At 38.2% G+C, this 20,238-nt stretch overlaps 2 protein-coding genes and 2 long non-coding RNA genes across 4 annotated transcripts; all 4 read right to left on the bottom strand.

The window, feature by feature from the left end:
• Positions 1 to 556: 556 nt before the first annotated feature.
• On the bottom strand, positions 557 to 2,413 carry LOC108128278 (uncharacterized). The gene is made up of 4 exons (XM_017245774.3): positions 2,272 to 2,413; positions 1,628 to 2,189; positions 1,217 to 1,566; positions 557 to 1,157 (listed from the first exon to the last, which is right to left on the bottom strand). Exons 1-4 carry the CDS (start codon positions 2,342 to 2,344, stop codon positions 778 to 780), a joined length of 1,365 nt encoding a protein of 454 aa, XP_017101263.3. The 5' UTR covers positions 2,345 to 2,413; the 3' UTR covers positions 557 to 777.
• Positions 2,414 to 5,219: 2,806 nt separating this feature from the next.
• LOC108128298 (uncharacterized) lies at positions 5,220 to 6,909 on the bottom strand. The gene is made up of 4 exons (XR_011442924.1): positions 6,755 to 6,909; positions 6,087 to 6,689; positions 5,299 to 6,023; positions 5,220 to 5,234 (listed from the first exon to the last, which is right to left on the bottom strand). It is a non-coding gene; the product is annotated as an uncharacterized lncRNA (long non-coding RNA).
• Positions 6,910 to 8,203: 1,294 nt separating this feature from the next.
• LOC122321042 (uncharacterized) lies at positions 8,204 to 8,647 on the bottom strand. Its single transcript, XR_011442889.1, has 2 exons — positions 8,527 to 8,647; positions 8,204 to 8,477 (listed from the first exon to the last, which is right to left on the bottom strand). It is a non-coding gene; the product is annotated as an uncharacterized lncRNA (long non-coding RNA).
• A 1,025-nt stretch (positions 8,648 to 9,672) lies between these two features.
• Notum (palmitoleoyl-protein carboxylesterase notum) lies at positions 9,673 to 18,991 on the bottom strand. Its single transcript, XM_017246017.3, has 4 exons — positions 18,518 to 18,991; positions 12,658 to 13,075; positions 12,082 to 12,594; positions 9,673 to 12,018 (listed from the first exon to the last, which is right to left on the bottom strand). The coding sequence occupies exons 1-4, from the start codon at positions 18,608 to 18,610 to the stop codon at positions 10,982 to 10,984; spliced, it is 2,061 nt and encodes a 686-aa protein (XP_017101506.2). The 5' UTR covers positions 18,611 to 18,991; the 3' UTR covers positions 9,673 to 10,981.
• Positions 18,992 to 20,238: the final 1,247 nt, after the last annotated feature.

The following is a 20,238-nucleotide window of genomic DNA, read 5'->3' on the forward strand; positions in this document are numbered from 1 at the left end:
ACTGCAATTGCAGTTCTCGCCTGCAGTTCTCCAGCAATGACAAATCAGAGGTCTTTGTTGTCTCGGTTGCCAGGTGCCATAAAATTGCAAAAAAAAACGAGGTTTTTTGGGAGCTGGAATTAGTATTCTGATCTTTACAGATCCGGTTTCGGATTATAGCCAAGGTGAGAAATGCTGCCACTTCTTAGCGGTTGCATCACTCCCACTCCCAAGCTTGTAGCTAGATAGATAGACACATATGGTAATGCAATCACTTGGAGAGTTGCACACACACGTGCCAGATATCAGACACTTGTGGTATTTTATTATTATGAAATCACATTTAATGAATGAATCACTAGCAGTACCTGGAATTAGCAAGAATGTTGATCAGTAAGATCAGAAATCATAAGTCGCAAAGCTATAGACGATGTTGTTTATGCAAATTGGTGATCTAGATTCCGCGCCAAATGATCGGAAAGTCAAGTGTTGACCTTAGATTGCGTGAGGTTTCACATCGAGGCACATGCACCCCACGAAGGCCTTTGCTGAGATTAACTGCACCTGGTAGGAGGGGTTCTAATTCTAATTAATTTATTAAAAAATCTCTAAAAACTGTAGTTTATTTTTCTCAACGGTCTATTTGGGGTTTGTTTCTTTGCTAAAACTTGTTTAACAGGGGTTTGAATCAAGACTAAATATTTTCTTATAAGATGGTTTGTGTTTAAGCTAAACTAGGAGCTGCCAACTCTTTTTAATACACTGAAACAAAATACTTGGTTAGAAAGTATAAAAAATTCAACTAAAAATTTCTAAATTAATAAAATCCACATTAGCCATAACAAAGGCCTTGTGAGTCGTAACTTGTATGGCCAAATCCACGATATTGGTATTGCTGAAGTAATCCATAGACACCACATTGGCGTTTTTGCCCCAGGGTCCTTTGAGCCAACGATTCACCTTGGGATTAAGGACCTCTGCCCGCTCCTTGGCCGTTAGCATTTTGTGGGAGTTGAGGGTCTGCTCCAGACCACGAACTGCCGTGAATATCCAACCATTTTCCTGAACCGGAGAGTCCTTCTTTTTGCTAAACAAGAGACGCATATAGTCCAGGGTCTGGGAGATGTTCATGTAGCTAGTGCTGAATCGTTGCCAAGGAACACAAAGGACATTAGATTCTGAAATTAGGAATCTAAACATGATTTACCCAAAAATAAAGATTATCCAGTAATCTTACCATTTTCAGGATGTGGGAGTTCCTCTTTGGGAAATAGTATCACCACACGTATTCCCGCCTGGAGTAGTTCCTCCACATACCGATGGGCACATTGCACCTCCATGGTGGCATTGGGATTATAGGCCACCTCGCCCAGCTCCTGGCGCAGAAGGTGATACAGGGAACTATAGACTTCTGGGTGCTTATAGAATCCTATAGGGAAACTGCTGAAATCGAGCACCACCAGCTCACCAGATCGCTTCACAAAGTCCCTTACATCCCGCAGGACACCCACCAGAGGAGTGATGAACATGTTTTCATTCGCTACCCAAAAGTTGTCCGCATCATTATTGCTGTCCATGTACTTGTAGCTATAGGAAGAAGGATAATATTTATAAAGAAATAATCCATAAACTTTAGAGAACACCTCACCCCACACTGATATCCAAATAACGAATCCCAAAAACCAGTTGCGACCAAACATCTAGTTGTTGGGCTAAAAGATAATCCTTTACAAGAGCCGACTTGGTTTTGGACCCGACTCCCACCACGGCTCCCGAGGCATGTGTCCCCGGAAAGAATATGTTCTTCAAGGGCATCAGTCCTATGTCCTTGATCTGACCCATCCAATTGGGTTGTATTTTGAGGCAGTCCACTGTGAGGAGCTCGGTGCCATTGTAACTGGCCACATAATGGGGCAGGCACTTCCCCTTTGGATATCGAGTGGCAGGTTGATCCTGGTTACTTTCCTGACGATTCCAACCTCCCGGAAAATTAAGCTTTCCCAGCTTGATGGGTGTTATCATTTTCCCAGTGCGATTGGCAATGCCATCGATGCGCAGTTCTGGCTGGAAATTGGAAATGGCGGGATCTTGGCCGTAGATTCCAACCCAGTCAGGAGGACCAAAGCAATCGGGTCCCCAATTGATTTCCAGGAAGGACTCGTGCAAGGATTTGCCACTCAAAGAAATGGTCAAATAAACTGGACAGTTTGCTGGGAAAATATAAAATTAAATGTAAGTAGAAATATCTACATTTCCCTTCAGTTTTCCATTAAAAGTGTATGCATTACTTACCTTCAAGTCTACCAAAAAGCATTACAAAATGCATTAATGCCACTAAAAATTGTACTTTTATTTTCCTCATCATTACTTAAACTTGACACTCAATTAGGGATTACGTGCGCTTTGAATTTGATTTTGTGTGCTATTTGCTCGGTGTCCAGCGCCAAATTGAAGTGAGCTACAGTTCCTACAGTTTTCTGTGCATTTGTATCTCAATTGAATTAAACCACCCACCCTATGTCCCATCCCCCTCATCAACTACCTCCATTGGAAGCACTAAGATATACTCACAAGCCCAATTAATTGAGCGTTTTTTCAAGAAACTGAGTTCATCTTTGAGATACTTTTAAATTGGGGAGACCTGGGAGGGCAAGTAGCTCACATGAAGAATGAGGGGCTCTAATGGCCTATCTAAGTCCACAAAAATGCATGGAGCCCGCAACATTGGCTATATCCTCGGCAATACTCACCCGATTCTTAAGCGGAGTATCTTAAACGATTCGTAGATCGATTCTCCACAAATCTGCATTAAAATCTAGAAGCATAATTTTTTTTGAATATTTCGTCAAATTTTCTGGAGGACCCCCTTTGAAAATCCACAAAAACGCATGGAGCCACTATATGGCCCACAGCGAAGGCTATATCTTTGTCAATAATCATCTGATTCTTGAGCGGAGTATCTTAAACGATTCGTAGATCGATTCTCCACAAATCTGCATCAAAATCTAGAAGCATAATTTTTTTTATATTTTTTGTCGAAATTTCTGGAGGGTCCCCTTCAAAATCTAGAAAAAGGCATGGAGCCACTATATAGCCAACAGCGAAAGCTATATCTTTGGCAATAATCATCTAATTCTTGAGCGGAGTATCTTAAACGATTTGTAGATCGATTCTCCACAAATCTGCATCAAAATCTAGAAGCTTAATTTTTTTTAGATTTTTTGTCAAAATTTCTGGAGGGTCCCCTTCAAAATCTAGAAAAAGGCATGGAGCCACTATATGGCCCACAGCGAAAGCTATATCTTTGGCAATAATCATCTGATTCTTGAGCGGAGTATCTTAAACGATTTGTAGATCGATTATCCACAAATCTGCATCAAAATCTAGAAGCATAATTTTTTTTAGATTTTTTGTCAAAATTTCTGGAGGGTCCCCTTCAAAATCTAGAAAAAGGCATGGAGCCACTATATGGCCCACAGCGAAAGCTATATCTTTGGCAATAATCATCTGATTCTTGAGCGGAGTATCTTAAACGATTCGTAGATCGATTCTCCACAAATCTGCATCAAAATCTAGAAGCATAATTTTTTTTTAGATTTTTTGTCCAAATTTCTGGAGGGCCCCTTCAAAATCTTGAAAAAGGCATGGAGCCACTATATGGCCCACAGCGAAGGCTATATCTTTGTCAATAATCATCTGATTCTTGAGCGGAGTATCTTAAACGATTCGTAGATCGATTCTCCACAAATCTGCATCAAAATCTAGAAGCATAATTTTTTTTATATTTTTTGTCGAAATTTCTGGAGGGTCCCCTTCAAAATCTAGAAAAAGGCATGGAGCCACTATATAGCCAACAGCGAAAGCTATATCTTTGGCAATAATCATCTGATTCTTGAGCGGAGTATCTTAAACGATTTGTAGAACGATTCTCACCAAATCTGCATCAAAATCTAGAAGCATAATTTTTTTTAGATTTTTTGTCAAAATTTCTGGAGGGTCCCCTTCAAAATCTAGAAAAAGGCATGGAGCCACTATATGGCCCACAGCGAAAGCTTTATCTTTGGCAATAATCATCTAATTCTTGAGCGGAGTATCTTAAACGATTCGTAGATCGATTCTCCACAAATCTGCATCAAAATCTAGAAGCATAATTTTTTTTATATTTTTTGTCGAAATTTCTGGAGGGTCCCCTTCAAAATCTAGAAAAAGGCATGGAGCCACTATATAGCCAACAGCGAAAGCTATATCTTTGGCAATAATCATCTAATTCTTGAGCGGAGTATCTTAAACGATTTGTAGATCGATTCTCCACAAATCTGCATCAAAATCTAGAAGCATAATTTTTTTAGATTTTTTGTCAAAATTTCTGGAGGGTCCCCTTCAAAATCTAGAAAAAGGCATGGAGCCACTATATGGCCCACAGCGAAAGCTATATCTTTGGCAATAATCATCTAATTCTTGAGCGGAGTATCTTAAACGATTTGTAGATCGATTCTCCACAAATCTGCATCAAAATCTAGAAGCTTAATTTTTTTTAGATTTTTTGTCAAAATTTCTGGAGGGTCCCCTTCAAAATCTAGAAAAAGGCATGGAGCCACTATATGGCCCACAGCGAAAGCTATATCTTTGGCAATAATCATCTGATTCTTGAGCGGAGTATCTTAAACGATTCGTAGATCGATTCTCCACAAATCTGCATCAAAATCTAGAAGCATAATTTTTTTTTAGATTTTTTGTCCAAATTTCTGGAGGGCCCCTTCAAAATCCAGAAAAAGGCATGGAGCCACTATATGGCCCACAGCGAAAGCTATATCTTTGGCAATAATCATCTGATTCTTGAGCGGAGTATCTTAAACGATTCGTAGATCGATTCTCCACAAATCTGGATCAAAATCACAATGGAAGTGTTAGTTTGAAAAATAATAAAGGTAAATGCCAAATAAATGCAGGTTTAGATTTATTTAATTTAGATTTTTTATATGTAGTTTAAAATGCATTCGTTGTCCTTGACCAAATGTTCTGGGATTGTTGAAGAGATTTCAACAAAAGATTTCAATTTCGGCGCCTGCAACGGCTGTTGCAATGCCTCAAGGAGCAGTAGCGGTTCCGGTTGCCAGCACAACCATGATATCTCATCTTCTTGCACTCATTGGCGCGTTCATCGAAGTACCACATATTGGCATTGGCGGTTCGACGGCATGCCCTTTGATTGAAATGTCCTTCATCCTTGCCACGAATGCAGTTTTGGCGAAGTCCTTATTTAAAATTTAATTAATTTGTATTTTATCTATGGAAGTATAATGCATTATTGAAACTCACTAGGCTTTCCTTGACAATCCTCTTGGGCATAAGTGTAGGCCAAGTAAAGGACGAGAATGCTCAAAATCAGAATAAATTTCATAATTATTGGATTGTTGCTGAATATTCGAATTGAACTGATTAATTGATTGATCAGAGGGCTTTTATATAGTCAGATTTATCTGGCCGATCAATGAGCAAGATAATCCAACAATACTCTGATCCCCATTATCATTCATTTAAGATCGCTTTTGTCAGATGTTTTGATCTAAATTTATAAATTATGTTTTTGATTTTCATCTTTATTGATTAAATTGTAATGGAAATTTTCGCGATTATCTGTTTTTTATTTATAATTTGTTATTGTCAGGCAACTTCGTTTAAATTGATTTTGTTTTTAATTTCAACTCCCTAAAAAACACTTGTGTATAAAAATAAAAGCCATCTAGAGTATACTTGATTCGTATATTTATTTAAATTTTAAAATTTAACTTTAATATATTTTGGCCGAAGCCAACTAAAGTTCGAAACTTAGGTCTATATTGTCATTATTTATTTCTTGCATTTCTGGCGACAATGATGTAGGGTACAGTATCGATTATTATTTCCGCCACAGCCCCGATATATCTGAGCCCGGCAGTCACGCTTTCCAGAGTCGTAGAACCACATTATTTCCATAGCCTGCATTCTGCAATTCGCTCCCTTGCCATGACCAATGTCCTTGCTGCCCGTACAAGATTGTTCCGCTAAAATTGTTATTATTTTAGCATTCTTCAACTTATTATTATGTCTTTAAAATTTATTCATACTTGGTTGTCCCTCGCAAAATTCATGGCTTTTACCGTGTGCCAAAACTATAGCCAAGGAGAAGAAAATAAAATAGAACAACATTTGTTTTAAGTTTGTCTCTTTAGAAGATTTGTTTTGAAGTGTTTTTTTAAATTGGATAGTACGTGTATAATTCTATTATAGAATTAATGCATTTTTTAAAAGCGTAAATATTTGCATTAGTTACACAACTGATAATTCTTCATTTAACTTCATTTAATAACTTCATTTAAATGTATTTTGTTTTTAATTTCAACTCCCGAAAACACTTGTGTATAAAAATAAAAGCCACTAGAGTATACTTGATTCGTATATTTATCTAAATTTTGAGATTTAACTTTAATAAATTTTGGCTCAAGTCAACTAAAGCTCGAAACTTAAGCCAATATTGTGATTAAGTCTTGCATTTCTGGCGACATTGATGAAGGGTACAGTATCTATTATTATTTCCGCCACAGCCCCGATATATCTGAGCTCTGCAGTCATGCCTTTCAGTGTCGTACCACCACATTAGGTTCATAGGGTGGGGACTGCAATTCCATCCCTTGACATGACCGATGTCCATGATGTACATGATTGTTCCGCTGAAATTGTTTTTCTTTTTTAGCATTTTTCAACTTCAAATTATGTCTTAAAATTTTATTCATACCTGGTTTTGCCCTACAAAATTCCGTGTGTGCCAAACTTATGCCCAAGGAGATGAGAATTAAATGCAACAGAATTTCTATTAAGTTTGTTTCTTTAGAAGGTTCGACTTGAACTGTTGTTTTTAAATTGGAAAGTACGAGTATAATTCTATTATAGTAGAATTAATGCACTTTTTAAAAGCGTAAAAATTTGCATTATTTACACAACTGATAATTCTTTAATCTGAGGCTCGAATGAAATCAAACTCTTCCTATAAATATGCTGTGTTATTTTGTAGTTAAAAGGAATATTGATAGCTTTATATATATATATAATATTTTACTTAACTATATATTACATATTTATGTAAATATTTTCAGTTAAATATAAACGCTACTAGGCTTTTAGTTAGTTTAAAAATTCAGGATGCTTTTTCCGATTTATGAGTCATCATTTCCAGAGCGGTGGCAATAATCTTAATCTTATAATAATCTTAAAATGCATGGAGCTTATGGCACCCATCAGTGGCTATATCTTCGGCAATAATCATCCGATTCTTGAGCGGAGTATCTTGAACGATTCGTAGATCGATTATAATTTGTTATTGTCAGACAACTTCATTTAAATAGATTTTGTTTTTAATTTCAACTCCTGAAAACACTTTTGTATAAAAATAAAAGCATATTAGAGTATACTATACTTGATTTGTATATTTATCTAAGTTTTAAGATTTAATTTTAACATATTTTAACTCAATTCAACTAAAGTTCGAAACATAGGCCTACATTGTGATTAGGATTTGCATTTCTTGCGACAATGATGAAGGGTACAGTATCGATTATTATTTCCGCCACAGCCTCGATATATCTGAGCTCTGCAGTCACGCCTTTCAGTGTCGTACCACCACATTAGTTCCCTAGCCTGGGGTCTGCAATTCCATCCCTTGCCATGACCGATGTCCTTGCCGCCTGTACAAGATTGTTCCGCTGAATTTATTTTTATTTTAACAAGTTTAAAATCAGTTTAAAATTATGACTTTAAAATTTATTCATACTTGGTAGTCCCCCACAAAATTCATGGCTTTCACCGTGTGCCAAACTTATGCCCAAGTAGATGAAAATAAAATAGAACCACATTTCTTCTAAGTTTGTTCTCTATAGAAGGTTTGATTTGAACTGTTTTATTTAAATTGGATAGTACATGTATAATTCTATTATAGAATTAATGCACTTTTGAAAAGCGTAAATATTTGCATTATATACACAACTGATAATTCTTAAATTTGAGGCTAGATTTAATATTAACTCTTCCTATAAATATGCTGTATGATTTTGTGTTTAAAATGCATATGGGGCTTCTTTTTATTTACAGCTTTATATATACATATACATATATAATATTTTTTGTATCTGTTTCTTACACATGCATGTATTTATAGATTTATTTTCAGTTAAATTTAAGGAGTTTAAGACTTTCAATCAATTTAAAAATTCAGGATCTTTTTCCGATTTATGAGTCATCTTTTCCACAATTCTTGTTTTTGTTTGTTTTTTTGGTAGCACAATTTTGAAGACACTGATCCTTGGAACAATAGCGATTATTATTTCCACCGCAGCCCAAATAATTCATTTTCTGGCACGTTTTTTTTGTCGAAACGTAGTACCACATTTCTTTCGTGGCTCTTAATTTACATGTTATACCTATTTTAGTACCTGGATCACCTTTTCCCGAGCAAACCTGAAAAACTAATATTGTTTTTTGTTAAATATTTCTTGCACTTTCATTTAAGCTTACTTGGTCGGCCAAGGCAATATTCTTTTGCAAAAATATAATTCGCTAATAGAGCTAAAAATATTAAAATAAAGAGAACCTTCATTAGAAAATGGTTTTCTTGTACAAGCCTTCGATAGAAACTGTTTTTATAAATCTATTTACAGAATATTTATATGCATTTCACGGTTATAATCAGATTATACTATTAATCCGATTTAAAAAAGTGTAAAATTATTACTTGTACTTTTTACTGAATATTTATTAATAATAGAGTGTAGTTTTAAGCTGGTAATATTTAAGCGAAAGCTTGGTCTACATTTTTTTCCAACTGACTGTAGGCATTTGCCCTGAAGTATGCAACATATTTTTTAGTCTTTAAACCTATTGGCTATACTTCGGCTATATACTCTAAATATTAAACACGCTTTTTGTTTGATTTACTCGTTTATTTTTAGTTACTTTTGTTAAAAAAAAAAAACATTTTTAGGGCCTGCATTTACGACGACAATGATCCCTGGAACAATAACGATTATTATTTCCTCCACAACCGAGATATTTCATTGTCTTGCAGCTCCTGGAACCCGAATCGTAATACCACATTTCGTTCATGGCGAAGGCGATGCATCTTCTACTATTGTTATCACCTACCTCCAGAGCAAACCTGGAAAACTGGAATTTTTTCTTAGATCCTGCATTCAAAAATTAAAAGTATTTCCACTCACATGGTCGGCCAACACAGTTTTCCTGGGCGGAGGTGTAAGCCAAGAAAATTATTAAGCTAGAAAGTACTAAAATGCACTTCATTTTTAAGGTGGTAGTGTTTTAGTTAAACTGTTAAATAAGTAACATTTTTGCAGTTTATATAGGAACATTAAATCTATAACAGTTTGCAGTTGATCTTGGACTATTAAGTTTTTAAAAAAAATTATAATAGTACGGTTTTTATAATGTATTTTTTTTAAGCTTAGCCTTGTGCTGATTTTGAAATAAAACTCGCTGCAAAAAATGTAAGACAATTAAAAGCAAAAAACTTGATTGTTTTAGAACCTTATTATTAAGGTTATTTTAAGGTATCCAACCTTTCAAAAAAGAAACCTCCCCATTTATTTAAACACAATAATTTTATAAAATTATTTTTCTGGTTTATTTTCAGTTATTTGATTGATCATCCTTTTTTTTGTTTTCGAAAATGGGAACCAGTTCATTTGAAGAATGCTAACAAAAGCTAAAGCTGTAACAAATGAATTACATTGGGAATTACATCGAGTTGCATAAGTTTAAAATTATTTTAAGTTTAAGCATAACAATTCTTAGGACTAAGCTTCAACCACTGCTGTACAGGCTTAACACTAATAATGATTATTTCTAGATTAAATATTTTTATTTTTGTGTGCTTTTGTCGTTAATAGTTTTTATCTAGAAATTCTTTACAAAACATTGCTACAATTAAATATTCGATTTGTTCACTTCGCTTCTGGTTTCGCATTTTTATGTTTTTTAGTTTGTTTTCATGCTTTTGTATTTTAGTTTTAAGTTTTAACGGAATGCGGGCGGTATTAAGTTAAGTATTAAGTATTTGATTTTCGTTGCACAGGTACGCAATGATAATGATTATATTTGTATGTATGCATGAAGGCAGCTGTTAATCAATTTCATTCTTACTGATCTGAGGTAGGTATTAAACAATATAAAAAAAAAATAAAAAAAAATAAACATTTGCATTTTGGGCAATTGAAACAGTCTAGATTCCACACACAATCCAGTAAAATCCTAAACGGGTCATAAATTATCAAATAAATTACATAAACATTTACGATTATTTAGCCATATCTAGTTTGTATATAACCTACATTTTATAAACTCTATGTATCGATATATACATACATATATATATTGAACAAAATATATATATATATATATACAAAAAACATAAAAACAGTCTTGTGGTTGCATTTGTGTTTAGTTTCTCGTTAAGCTGATTTTTTTCACTTTCTCTGTGTGATTGTGATATCAGAATGCGAATGAATAAATATATAATATATATAGATCGAGTGCGAATGTCAATGTGAATACGAATACGAGCTGCAGTTCGAGTGTTACTAAAAATAAATTCAGCTTAATTACTGGGTACTATGCGCATGTCTTTTTTCTTGGTGTTTTCTAGGAATTGGAGTTGGCTCCACTTATGGTGTATGTGTGGGTGGGTGTGTCTGATTTTTTCTCATTTTCTTTTTTTTTTGGGTATTATTATGTGTGATATTTACAAAGCGACCCTACCTATAAACTATATAATACAGGGTCGTATATATTTACAAGAACGAGTGGATCGATTTTTTTTTAGAAGAAAGGGTGTCGGTTCTTTGGGAAGTAAAGGGATTGTTTCCAAATATCTATGCTTTATCTCCCCCTACAATCCTATTTAATTCCCTATTATATTAAAATCGATCCACTTCCATTTACAGGGTATCCAGTCAGTCTAGCTAACCTGCTGTGTTAGCAGGCTCACCAGCTCCGTCCGCTCCATGTTGTTCAGCGTGTGCATATCCACGCCCAGGGCGGCGGCCACTGCCTCGATGTCCAGGCCGAAGGATGTGAGCAGCTCCAGGAAGCGCATCTCCTCGCCGGTCAGAGGATTGGTCAGGGTGGGGCAGGAGTGGTTGCATTGCGGCCAACTGCAGCGTTCCAGCAGACGGGAGGCACACTTCTCCGGCACCCGTGGCACCCTCTGTCTTCTTTTCGACTTGGTGCTGGCCGAGGCGTTGTTGGAGGATCTTCGTTTCTGGGGCTCCTCCGCCTCCAGGGCCACACCCAGGGGCTGCTCCTGTTGCATGTTGGACTCCATGTTCTGCTGCTGCGCCTTGCGTCTGAGCTTGCGCTGCTCCTGCCGCTGCTCCGGAGTCAGTTGCTGCCGACGTCGCTGCTTGTGGGGCTCGCTGCCAGTGTTCGACTTGGGGCTGTTGTTGTTTTTCTTATTTTTCTGCTCCTGGCGGCGCTGCTGCTGTCGACGGCGCTGCTTGCGTCGCTGCCGCTGCTCCTGACGCAGACGCTTCCGCTCCTCGCGCTCCTCCTTGCTGAGGTGGTTGTGCCTCCGCTGGTTTTCCGTTCGTGCCACATTGTTCTGCTTCTGTTTCTGCTGCCGCTGGCGCTGATGCCTCTGGTGTCTTTGGCTATTCGGATGGGTTGACTGCGACGGACTGGACACCGCTGTGGAGGCCTCCGTGGATCGCTTGACCTGCTTGTCGTGTCTCTTGCGGCGCGTGGAGTGCTCCCAGCAACGCAGAGCCGAGGGCAGGGATATGTCGTCTATTTTGATGTTGACCCAGTCCCTTTTGGACAACACGGCATGGCCAATACAGCTTGGCGCGAACACGGCACTCACATTATCCAGCGAGGAGCGCAGGGCTCCGCCCATTTCGTGGATGTAGTTCCACTGCTGGGGTGTCACGGGAGCTCCCACATTATCGGCTCGCATTTGGGCCTCATCGAAGAGCCATTGGAACACAAACAGGGGAGCTGGAAATAAAAATAATCCCATTAGTTAAAAAATAACTTTGAAAATTCGCAATTAAAACTCACTTTTTAGAGTGGGGTACAGTCTGTAGCCAAAGTAGCATCTCCAGGGCTCTGTGGGATGGGCTTTGGTGCAGTCCTCCGGCAGCAATCCCTGCCACAGCTTCCAGCCCTGGCGTACTGCCTCGCTGGAGGCCACCGCCGCTGGGGTATAGGGCTCTCTGTCCAGGAACCAACCCGAATCACTCACACCTCGCACGGTGATCTGCAACTTCTTTTCGTTCACCAAAAAGTTACGGATCCTATCCAAGTTCAGCATCACACCTAGCCCTCCAGCTGAGGAGCCGACTAGGAGGAGTTCGCCACCAGGAACTCGACCCAAGCCCACTGGTATGAGTTCTGCAATTACTTGCCGGAGGATCAGAGCACCCATGAAGCGCCAGCTGTTCTCCGGATCCGTGGTAACTGGCTCAGTGCGAGTGCCAGACCAGGAGTCACTGCTGCAGTATGGAATTAGGACATGATTGGCATTGTGCCAGTAGGGATTCTCCTCGGGATGTGGGGATAAAATGCCACCAACTGGAAGTGGAGGAAAGACGATTAGAAAAAGGATTCAAGCTTGAAAAACTATTTCGAACTCACCATCTCTCGTCTCTGGCCACTGGGAGGAAGTCATGAGGTGCCTCAGTCGCATCCAACGTGCTCGGCAGGACCTCAGATCGTAGCAATGCCAGCCACCCTCCAGAAAGACGATCCACTTCTTGGAACTGGGCTGCTTCCTCAAGTAGAAGCCGGCATGGGTGCCATCGTTGCAGGTGATGTTGGTGTTGACCAGATTGGCCCGTTTCAGGGAGCGACTGTGATCCCCGGAAGTGGTAGAGCCACTGGCCGAGTGCATCACCATGTAGTTACGCTGGATCATATTCATGCTGGTCTCCCGCAATGGATCCTTGTCCAGGCTAGGGCTGGCCACTCCGAAGCTGTCCATGCTGGCTTCCGTCCTGGCAGGCAGGTGACTTAACGTGGCCAAAACCATCACAGTTAACAGCAGCAGCGGCATCTAAAAAATTAAAGATTTAATATTAAAATATTTTGTAATGATAAGAGGGGGATTCTCCTACTTGGTGGGGGGATACTTTCTATCTCTTTCAGAGTTTCTCTTGCTGTCCTGCTCTTTAATTTTCTCTCTCGCTCTCTCTCTCTTTCTGTGTTTTGGCGGAAAAACTTGCTTTGATCAAAATGCGAGCAAGAAGCTTTGCGATAAGATCAAAGAAATTTTTGCCGCATTTCGTTTCGTCGTTCCGTTCCGTTTCGTTTCGTTGTGTTTGTGTTTGTGTTTCTGTTTGTTTGTTGTTATTGGTGTTTTGGTTTACATAGAGAGAGAGAGAGAGAGAAGAAAAAACAACCAGAAGAATAAGAAGAACAACCTCAAAGTATTTAGTCAAACATGGCAAGAAATTGTTGTTAATCATACGCCCCATAGGCCCAGTGCTAGTCAAACAAATTTCAATTTCACATTGTCATGGCCGCTGACGCGTGGTAATCGGCAGAGACGCTGACAGCGACAGAGGCAGCAACTGAGGCAGCAGCAGCTCTGCTAACTTCAACGTCCGTTCTTGGCTTTGAACTTAAGGTCGGCTGATATTTTTTTCTTAACTTTTTTTTTTTTGCCGGCACACAGACATCAATCAAATGAGCTATCTGGCGATTTGTTTTGTTGTTTCGCTGATTCTCAAGTCGGCGTTTTTTGGTTTTTTTGTTGTTTAGCTATTTTCCAGCAATTTGTAAATAACAAAAAGAACAACAAGACATTTGTGCCGACAACATGGGGCAACGATTTTAGTGTCTCAGTGTGTCAGTCTGTCAATTCGGTCGAGTCTCCAGTCTACGGTCTTGCCTCCGCATAAATAACCATTCAGAAATCGTAAAGAAATCTTCAATCAATGTTTATACAGGCTTTTGAAGTCTGCCGACCATTTTTTTGTTTTGTTTTTTTTTTCAGCCGCCAGCAACGACAATTTGCAGACAGAAATGCAAATGACACAAAAAAAAAAAAACATATGAGCAATTATTGGCCAATAAAAAGGCCTAAAAATTGATAAATAAATTTATATAATTTGGTCAACAAAAAAAAATAACGGTAGCCGACACAAAAACATCTATTTTTAAAATACATTTAGGTGACCAGTTTCCAGATACTAAGATATTCAAAATGCAAATTCAAAGTCAAATAAATTAGATTTAAAAAAAGAAGAGACAAATACTTTAGTTGATAACATTTTAATAATAGTAAATTGATTTTATCTGACAGATAAGGTTATAAATTAGAATTAATTCTATGGTTTAAGACTTTATTTGGGATTTTTGTTTGGATTTATGGTCTTTAGAGAGGGAGTTTTGCAGATTATCTTTTGTTTTTAATAATTATTTTTGAAATTATCTTATTATTTATAGATATATCTATATTTTATCACCCAATTCCCACACCTCCTTCCTCCAAACTTTTTCGCTCTGCGAGTCTCTTACAACAGGTTTAGATATCTTGTGGCTCGTCTAAGTCGCACCTTCTGATGTTTGCCGCCAAACAACGAAAATTGACAAGAGCCCTGGCTCCTCAACATTAGATGAGTAGTTTCCATTGTTGATTAGTTCTCAGCACAGCGCCAATGAACCACCAAATAACCAACTAACAAAAAAAAAAAGATTTCACGTGTGAGTAAATACGCACTCTTCAGATACAGATACAGCGTACGTTGCACTTGCTTGTGGCTATTTACCTGTTTAGAAAAAAAACAAAAAAACCAACAAAAACTATATAAAATAAACGGCAGCAACAATAACAAGAAGAAAAACAAGGCTAGTAGCTAGACGGCGGCGTTGCCAAAGGAAAAATGTTCACAAGCGCCGCTTAATTACCCTATATAGAGTCTTAAGTTGCGCTATTAATTGCGGGCAGTGCTTATTAATATTTTGCTTTTGGCCTGTACCTGCCAGCCTACCTGCCTATACCCCCTCTTATACATTTTGTTTTTGTTATTATTATTATATAGTTTCTTTTTTTTTTATCCAATCGATGCCGACAAAGGCTTACTGCTCTGGGGTATTCGGAATCGTATGTCTGGGGGCTGGCTGGCTGGCTGGCAGCCAACTACTTGTCGCGCCGATTATATTGTCAGTTTTTATTAATTGCTGCAAATACTCAGTCGCGATGGCGCTAAGCGTTCTTTATTTTCCATTTTTTTTATTACAACAACAAAATGGTGAATAAAAAATTGAGTATACGCCCCGTTGTGACGGGAATTGATTTGATTTCATTTGATTCGATTCGAATCGATTGCGGTGGCAATTGAAGGCGGCTGTTTGTAATTAATTGAAATACGATTTGCATCTGAAAGTTGATTAGGGTTTGGAAAGCTTGATCCAATTAATAGTTCAATTATAATGCCATTAAAATAATAAAGCTTTTCCTGGTTAAGATATTTTAGACTTTTCTTTCTTGAAAATACCCTAGATTATCCCTTATTCAAGTTGTAATCTCATTATATCTTTCTCAAATCCCCATAAAAGAACATTAAACAATTGCGACCTTGTCCAAATCAAAGAGACCCCGTTGCCGCTTTGATCTTTTTTTTTCTTTTTTTTTCGAAAGTGGAGGAAGCTCTTCTCAGATGTTGTTATTCGTCTTGTTGTTGTTGGTGTTCTTGGCGCACTTGCAGCAGCAACAACAACAAAAACAATAAATAAACAACACATGGACGATCGAGTTCTCAGTCACTCGCAGCTTATCGCAATACGCTTAAGTAAATATCGGTCCGACTCATAAATAAACTTCCGTTGTCGTAGTAATTGTTGTTGCCAGTTTGTTTGATTTGCGTGCGTCGGCGTTGGCGTCGACATCGGCATCGGCATTGCGGTCTCTGTCCCGCTTTTTTATTTATATTTATTTATTTATTTACCTTTTTTTTTTGTTTGCCGGCACCGGCTACAATTAAACCGCGTATTATGAAAGCATTATGAAAGCAATCACGATTTTAAGAAGGTATAGTTTTTAGAAGAATTTTTAGAAGATTACATTGAACCAGAGAAGTTATGGAAAAAGGGGAAAATTTAAATAAATTCTTGGAAAAAAGTTTCTTTTATTAAATCGATTTTTTACCAATTTTTATTTTAATGGATTTTTAAAGGTTATATTTTTTTTAAATATAACTAAATATTCCTAAAATAACTACGAACTTAAGCCTTAAATAAACCCCTTTCCTACCTTTAACATTTCCCTAATCCTTCCCAAAAATAACTGGTATTTCCTAATTTTAGTATCACAGCTGTAAGAGATTTAAATGATGACCTGAATCGGGCTTTGGATGGGCTTTAGAATACCTGCAAGGCCTAGGCGAGTATAATTGCAGTTCCCGAAACCTGAACGATCCGTTGCTGCCTCCCTGACTGGCTGACTGCCTGTTGGGCATAAAAATACACCTGTTTGCGGCAATTTAATACTTTTTATGGCAGGGAAATAACGCGGTGGCTGCTGCTGCTGCTACTGCATTGCATTACTGCCACGGTATGGCATGGCCTGCCATGGTATGGAATGGGATGGGATGGCAAGAGGCGCAGGTAATTCGGAAGCAGCCTCAAATGAAGCCGCAAGCAGTTTTGGTTGAAGAGGCAACTGAAGAGAGCAGGAGCAGGAGGAGAAGGGGCACAACCAACAACAAAAGCGAAGCCGCCGAAACGTGTAGAGCCAGTGCCAACAACAGGCAACAGCGTTATTAGACCGGGCCAGATCTCCTCTGCCCTCGGCCGTATGTATCTGTATCTTTCTATCTGTATATCTGTGTATCTTTAAATGTGTATCTGTATCTGTAGCTGTGCGCACGTCTGCCAAGCGGTTCGCTGCTACGGCTGCTGGCTAGCTGGCTGGCTGGTCGGCCGGCCGCTCGCTGATCGCTTTTTACTCCGAGCGCGCTAAACCCGTGCCGTTTTCGGCTTTGTACTTTGCCGCCCCATGGACTCTTGTATGTTTGCGGCATGTTGCAAAGCAGATCGGACCTGGCCAGTAACACACAGGAAAAAATTGTAGTAAAATTTCGTTTATAGAATTTTTTGAGTTTCTTTTGAAGTATTATTAATATTGGAAATAGGTTTCTGGTTCCTTTTTTCAATTTTTGTTTAAGTTGTTTTTTCTATTTTCATATCACTAGAAAATTTAAATAGTTTTCTTTAATATTTTACGTAAAAAGTAGGTAAATACTTTTTTAATTTATAGAAACACCATCTGCCATAGTTGTTCTGGAGACTTATATATAATATCTGTAAAACATGCAAACGTCTCTAAAATCCTAAACGACTTTTGTAAACTAATTTGTTGAAACAAACTTTCAAAAGTCTGGAAAATATAATTTGAACTTACGAAAATATTTTTTTTGGTGACTAAACTTAAGTCCATAATCCTATTTTTAAAAATTATATCATCCTAAGTCCTATTTTAACGTTCAAGGGCTAGAAAAAATCAAAGCCTCTTTATCCTATTTTAATTTAATTTTTTAAACCACTTCTAGAATTAAACTAAAACTGAAAGATCTTAAAAAATTGTTTCTCTGCACATCGGGCCAAATACAAAAAAGCCAAGGCATAAGGCATCGTCGTCGCACTCATTGATCTTAACTTTGAAAACAGTAGCTACTACGTCTGTGAAGTGGATGTGGATGTGGGGATACGATGTGGCTTGTGGATGTGAATGTATCTGGGGATGTGGATGTGGATATGGATGGATAGGGGAATGAGTATGAGTATGGGAATGGGGTTGTGGCGGGGATATGGCTGGCGACTACTCGGCTCGACTTCAAGCGAAGTGGGGCGCACGAAAGCGGCCTGCACTTTGTTGTTGTTGTTATTGCTGTTTTTTTTTTATATTTTTGTTATTGTTGGTGTTATTTTTGTTATTGTTGTTGTTGTTGCTGTTGCTGCTGATGAGGGTTTTTGGTTAGCTACACTTAAAGTCTCATTCCCCGCTCATTTTTGTCGGTCTTTTTGTTTTCTTCCCCCTTCCGTTGTATTATTTTTCCGCCTTTTTATATTTGTTGTTGTTGTGTATTATTTCTTAATTTTTTTTGTATTATTTTTTTTGTGGCATTTTGCGCACGCAGGCAAATTTTAATCTCATTTTGAATGCCCTTGCAAAGGATTTTCAAACTATGCTAATGTCGTAAATAAAGCCATAGAGGCTTTCGATTTCGGTTCTCAGTTTTCTTACTTCTTGGTCCAAATTCCCACATCTTTTTTTTGGCTTAAGCTCAAAGGCTTAAGTCGGAAGCTATTAATTTTAATTGACGTGCTACTGTATTTTTGGTTTTCGGCTTTTGGCTTAAAGCGGCAAAACTTTTTTGATATCCCCGACCAAGTTTTTTTTTTTTGGATTTTATAATTCGCAGATGCCGATGCTCGACAACGGAGCTGCTCAGCTTCATATTTCATTCGATGAGCTACTGTATTGATAACTCACCTGCTGGGCTGATGTTGACCTGGCTTTAATCCATTTATTTGTAGCTTCTTCGGCTTCTTTAGCTGCCATATTAGCGATTTGTTCGTCTGCCATTTTCGATTCGATTACACATAGATTTGAAGTATATTTTATGTTGAAAGGTATTACACCTATATTATTATTTTAATTTAAATTTTTTTTAATGATTTTTTCAACACAGTTTGTAGCACTTTTTGTGGCGCTGCATTGTATTCGATAGATATTTTTTTATTCGCTTTTCGGTTTGGCACTTTGATGAACTTTAATTTGATGAATTGCTTTCGTGGGGGATTTTTTGATTTATGTTTTGTTTACGGGGGAATTTTTCGTAATGTATTTGATATACGATTCTATATAATTTCTTTTTTTGAATTTTTGCCGCCGCCACTGATAACACTTGATTCTCTTATCGCCGCCACGACAACACACGCGCTCAAAACGTCCGCTCACGTCGAATGCTCGCCACGGAATGAAATTTTACCTTGCGCCTTCGGAACGAAATTTTACCTTGCTCTGCCTCTGTTGCCGCTGGCATCGCTGTTGCTGTCGCCGTCGACGTTGACGCTGACGTTGACGTCGCCTATCAATTCTCTCACGTGTTGTCACTCTCTCTCTGCTTCGATATTTATCGCTCTGGCTCTCGTTCTCTGTTTGTCGGCTGCTTTTTTGTTTAGAATACGCAAAATAATAACAAAACTAATAATAAACTGCAGGGCAATGCAATTTGAGAGAATCGCTGGCAGCGCAGTTGACAGAGACAGAGGCAGCGGCAGTGGCAGTGGCAGCAATGCTGACTGCTACTTGTTAATAACCGCATTAAGGTTCCCTTTGATCTGTTTAATCGAAAAGCCGAAATGAAATTCGCTTCTGGTCTTCGGTCTTCGGTCTCGGTCACGGAATCGAGTACCTTTCCCTTCTCAAGTTCGTTGCCTAAGTCTTTTGTTTTTCTCGCTGTCCGCTCGTTGGGATTCCTTTCTTTTGGCCCTCTGCGTTAATGCTAATTTAGTGTAATTGCAATTATAATGCATACTCATTTAATGCTCTCATAATTCGCTCATCGCCATTCGAAAATTTGTATACTTTTATTGTGGATTTGGCGGTTTTTTATGCTGGCTCGTTTTCTGTTTTATGGCTGGTCGGCGGCATTTCTTGGAAACGGACCGATTTTGATATGACCATGGGAATTCCGATTCCATAGGGGCGGCTTAAAGACATAAAATCTCAATAAAGTAGCCAACAACTTTTATCTAATTGTAAATCTAAAGAAACGCAAAAAAAAGTCAAAAAAATAAAATATATAAAACAGGAAAAAATACGGTTAAGAAAAAAAAATTCACAAGAGATATCATTTAGGTGCTTCCTTTTTGCCACTGGCCCTTGCCTCTGTGCCTTTTCATTTCCATTTCTATATATACGAAACGCAATTAATGACAAATCATTAAAGATTCTTTTTTTCGGGGCTTTTGATATTTGCCGTTTGGCCCCGAAATCGAAATACTTTTACGACGGCCGGCCATAAAATTGATTCGCTTTTGCAAAAATTTTATCACTGACCAAATTGATTTTAGCTGTTCGCCGCCGCTGCTGCTGATGCCGCTGCCCCAATAGAAATTGTAGGCCTAAAGGAAGAAAACAACATTCAACGGCCAAGAGGAGGGGGGAGGGGGAAAAAAATGATGTCCAACCTGCGGCGGCGGCGGCAA

The sequence above is a fragment of the Drosophila bipectinata genome, chromosome 3L, assembly GCF_030179905.1.
Source record: "Drosophila bipectinata strain 14024-0381.07 chromosome 3L, DbipHiC1v2, whole genome shotgun sequence".
NCBI classification, from domain to species: Eukaryota; Metazoa; Arthropoda; class Insecta; order Diptera; family Drosophilidae; genus Drosophila; species Drosophila bipectinata.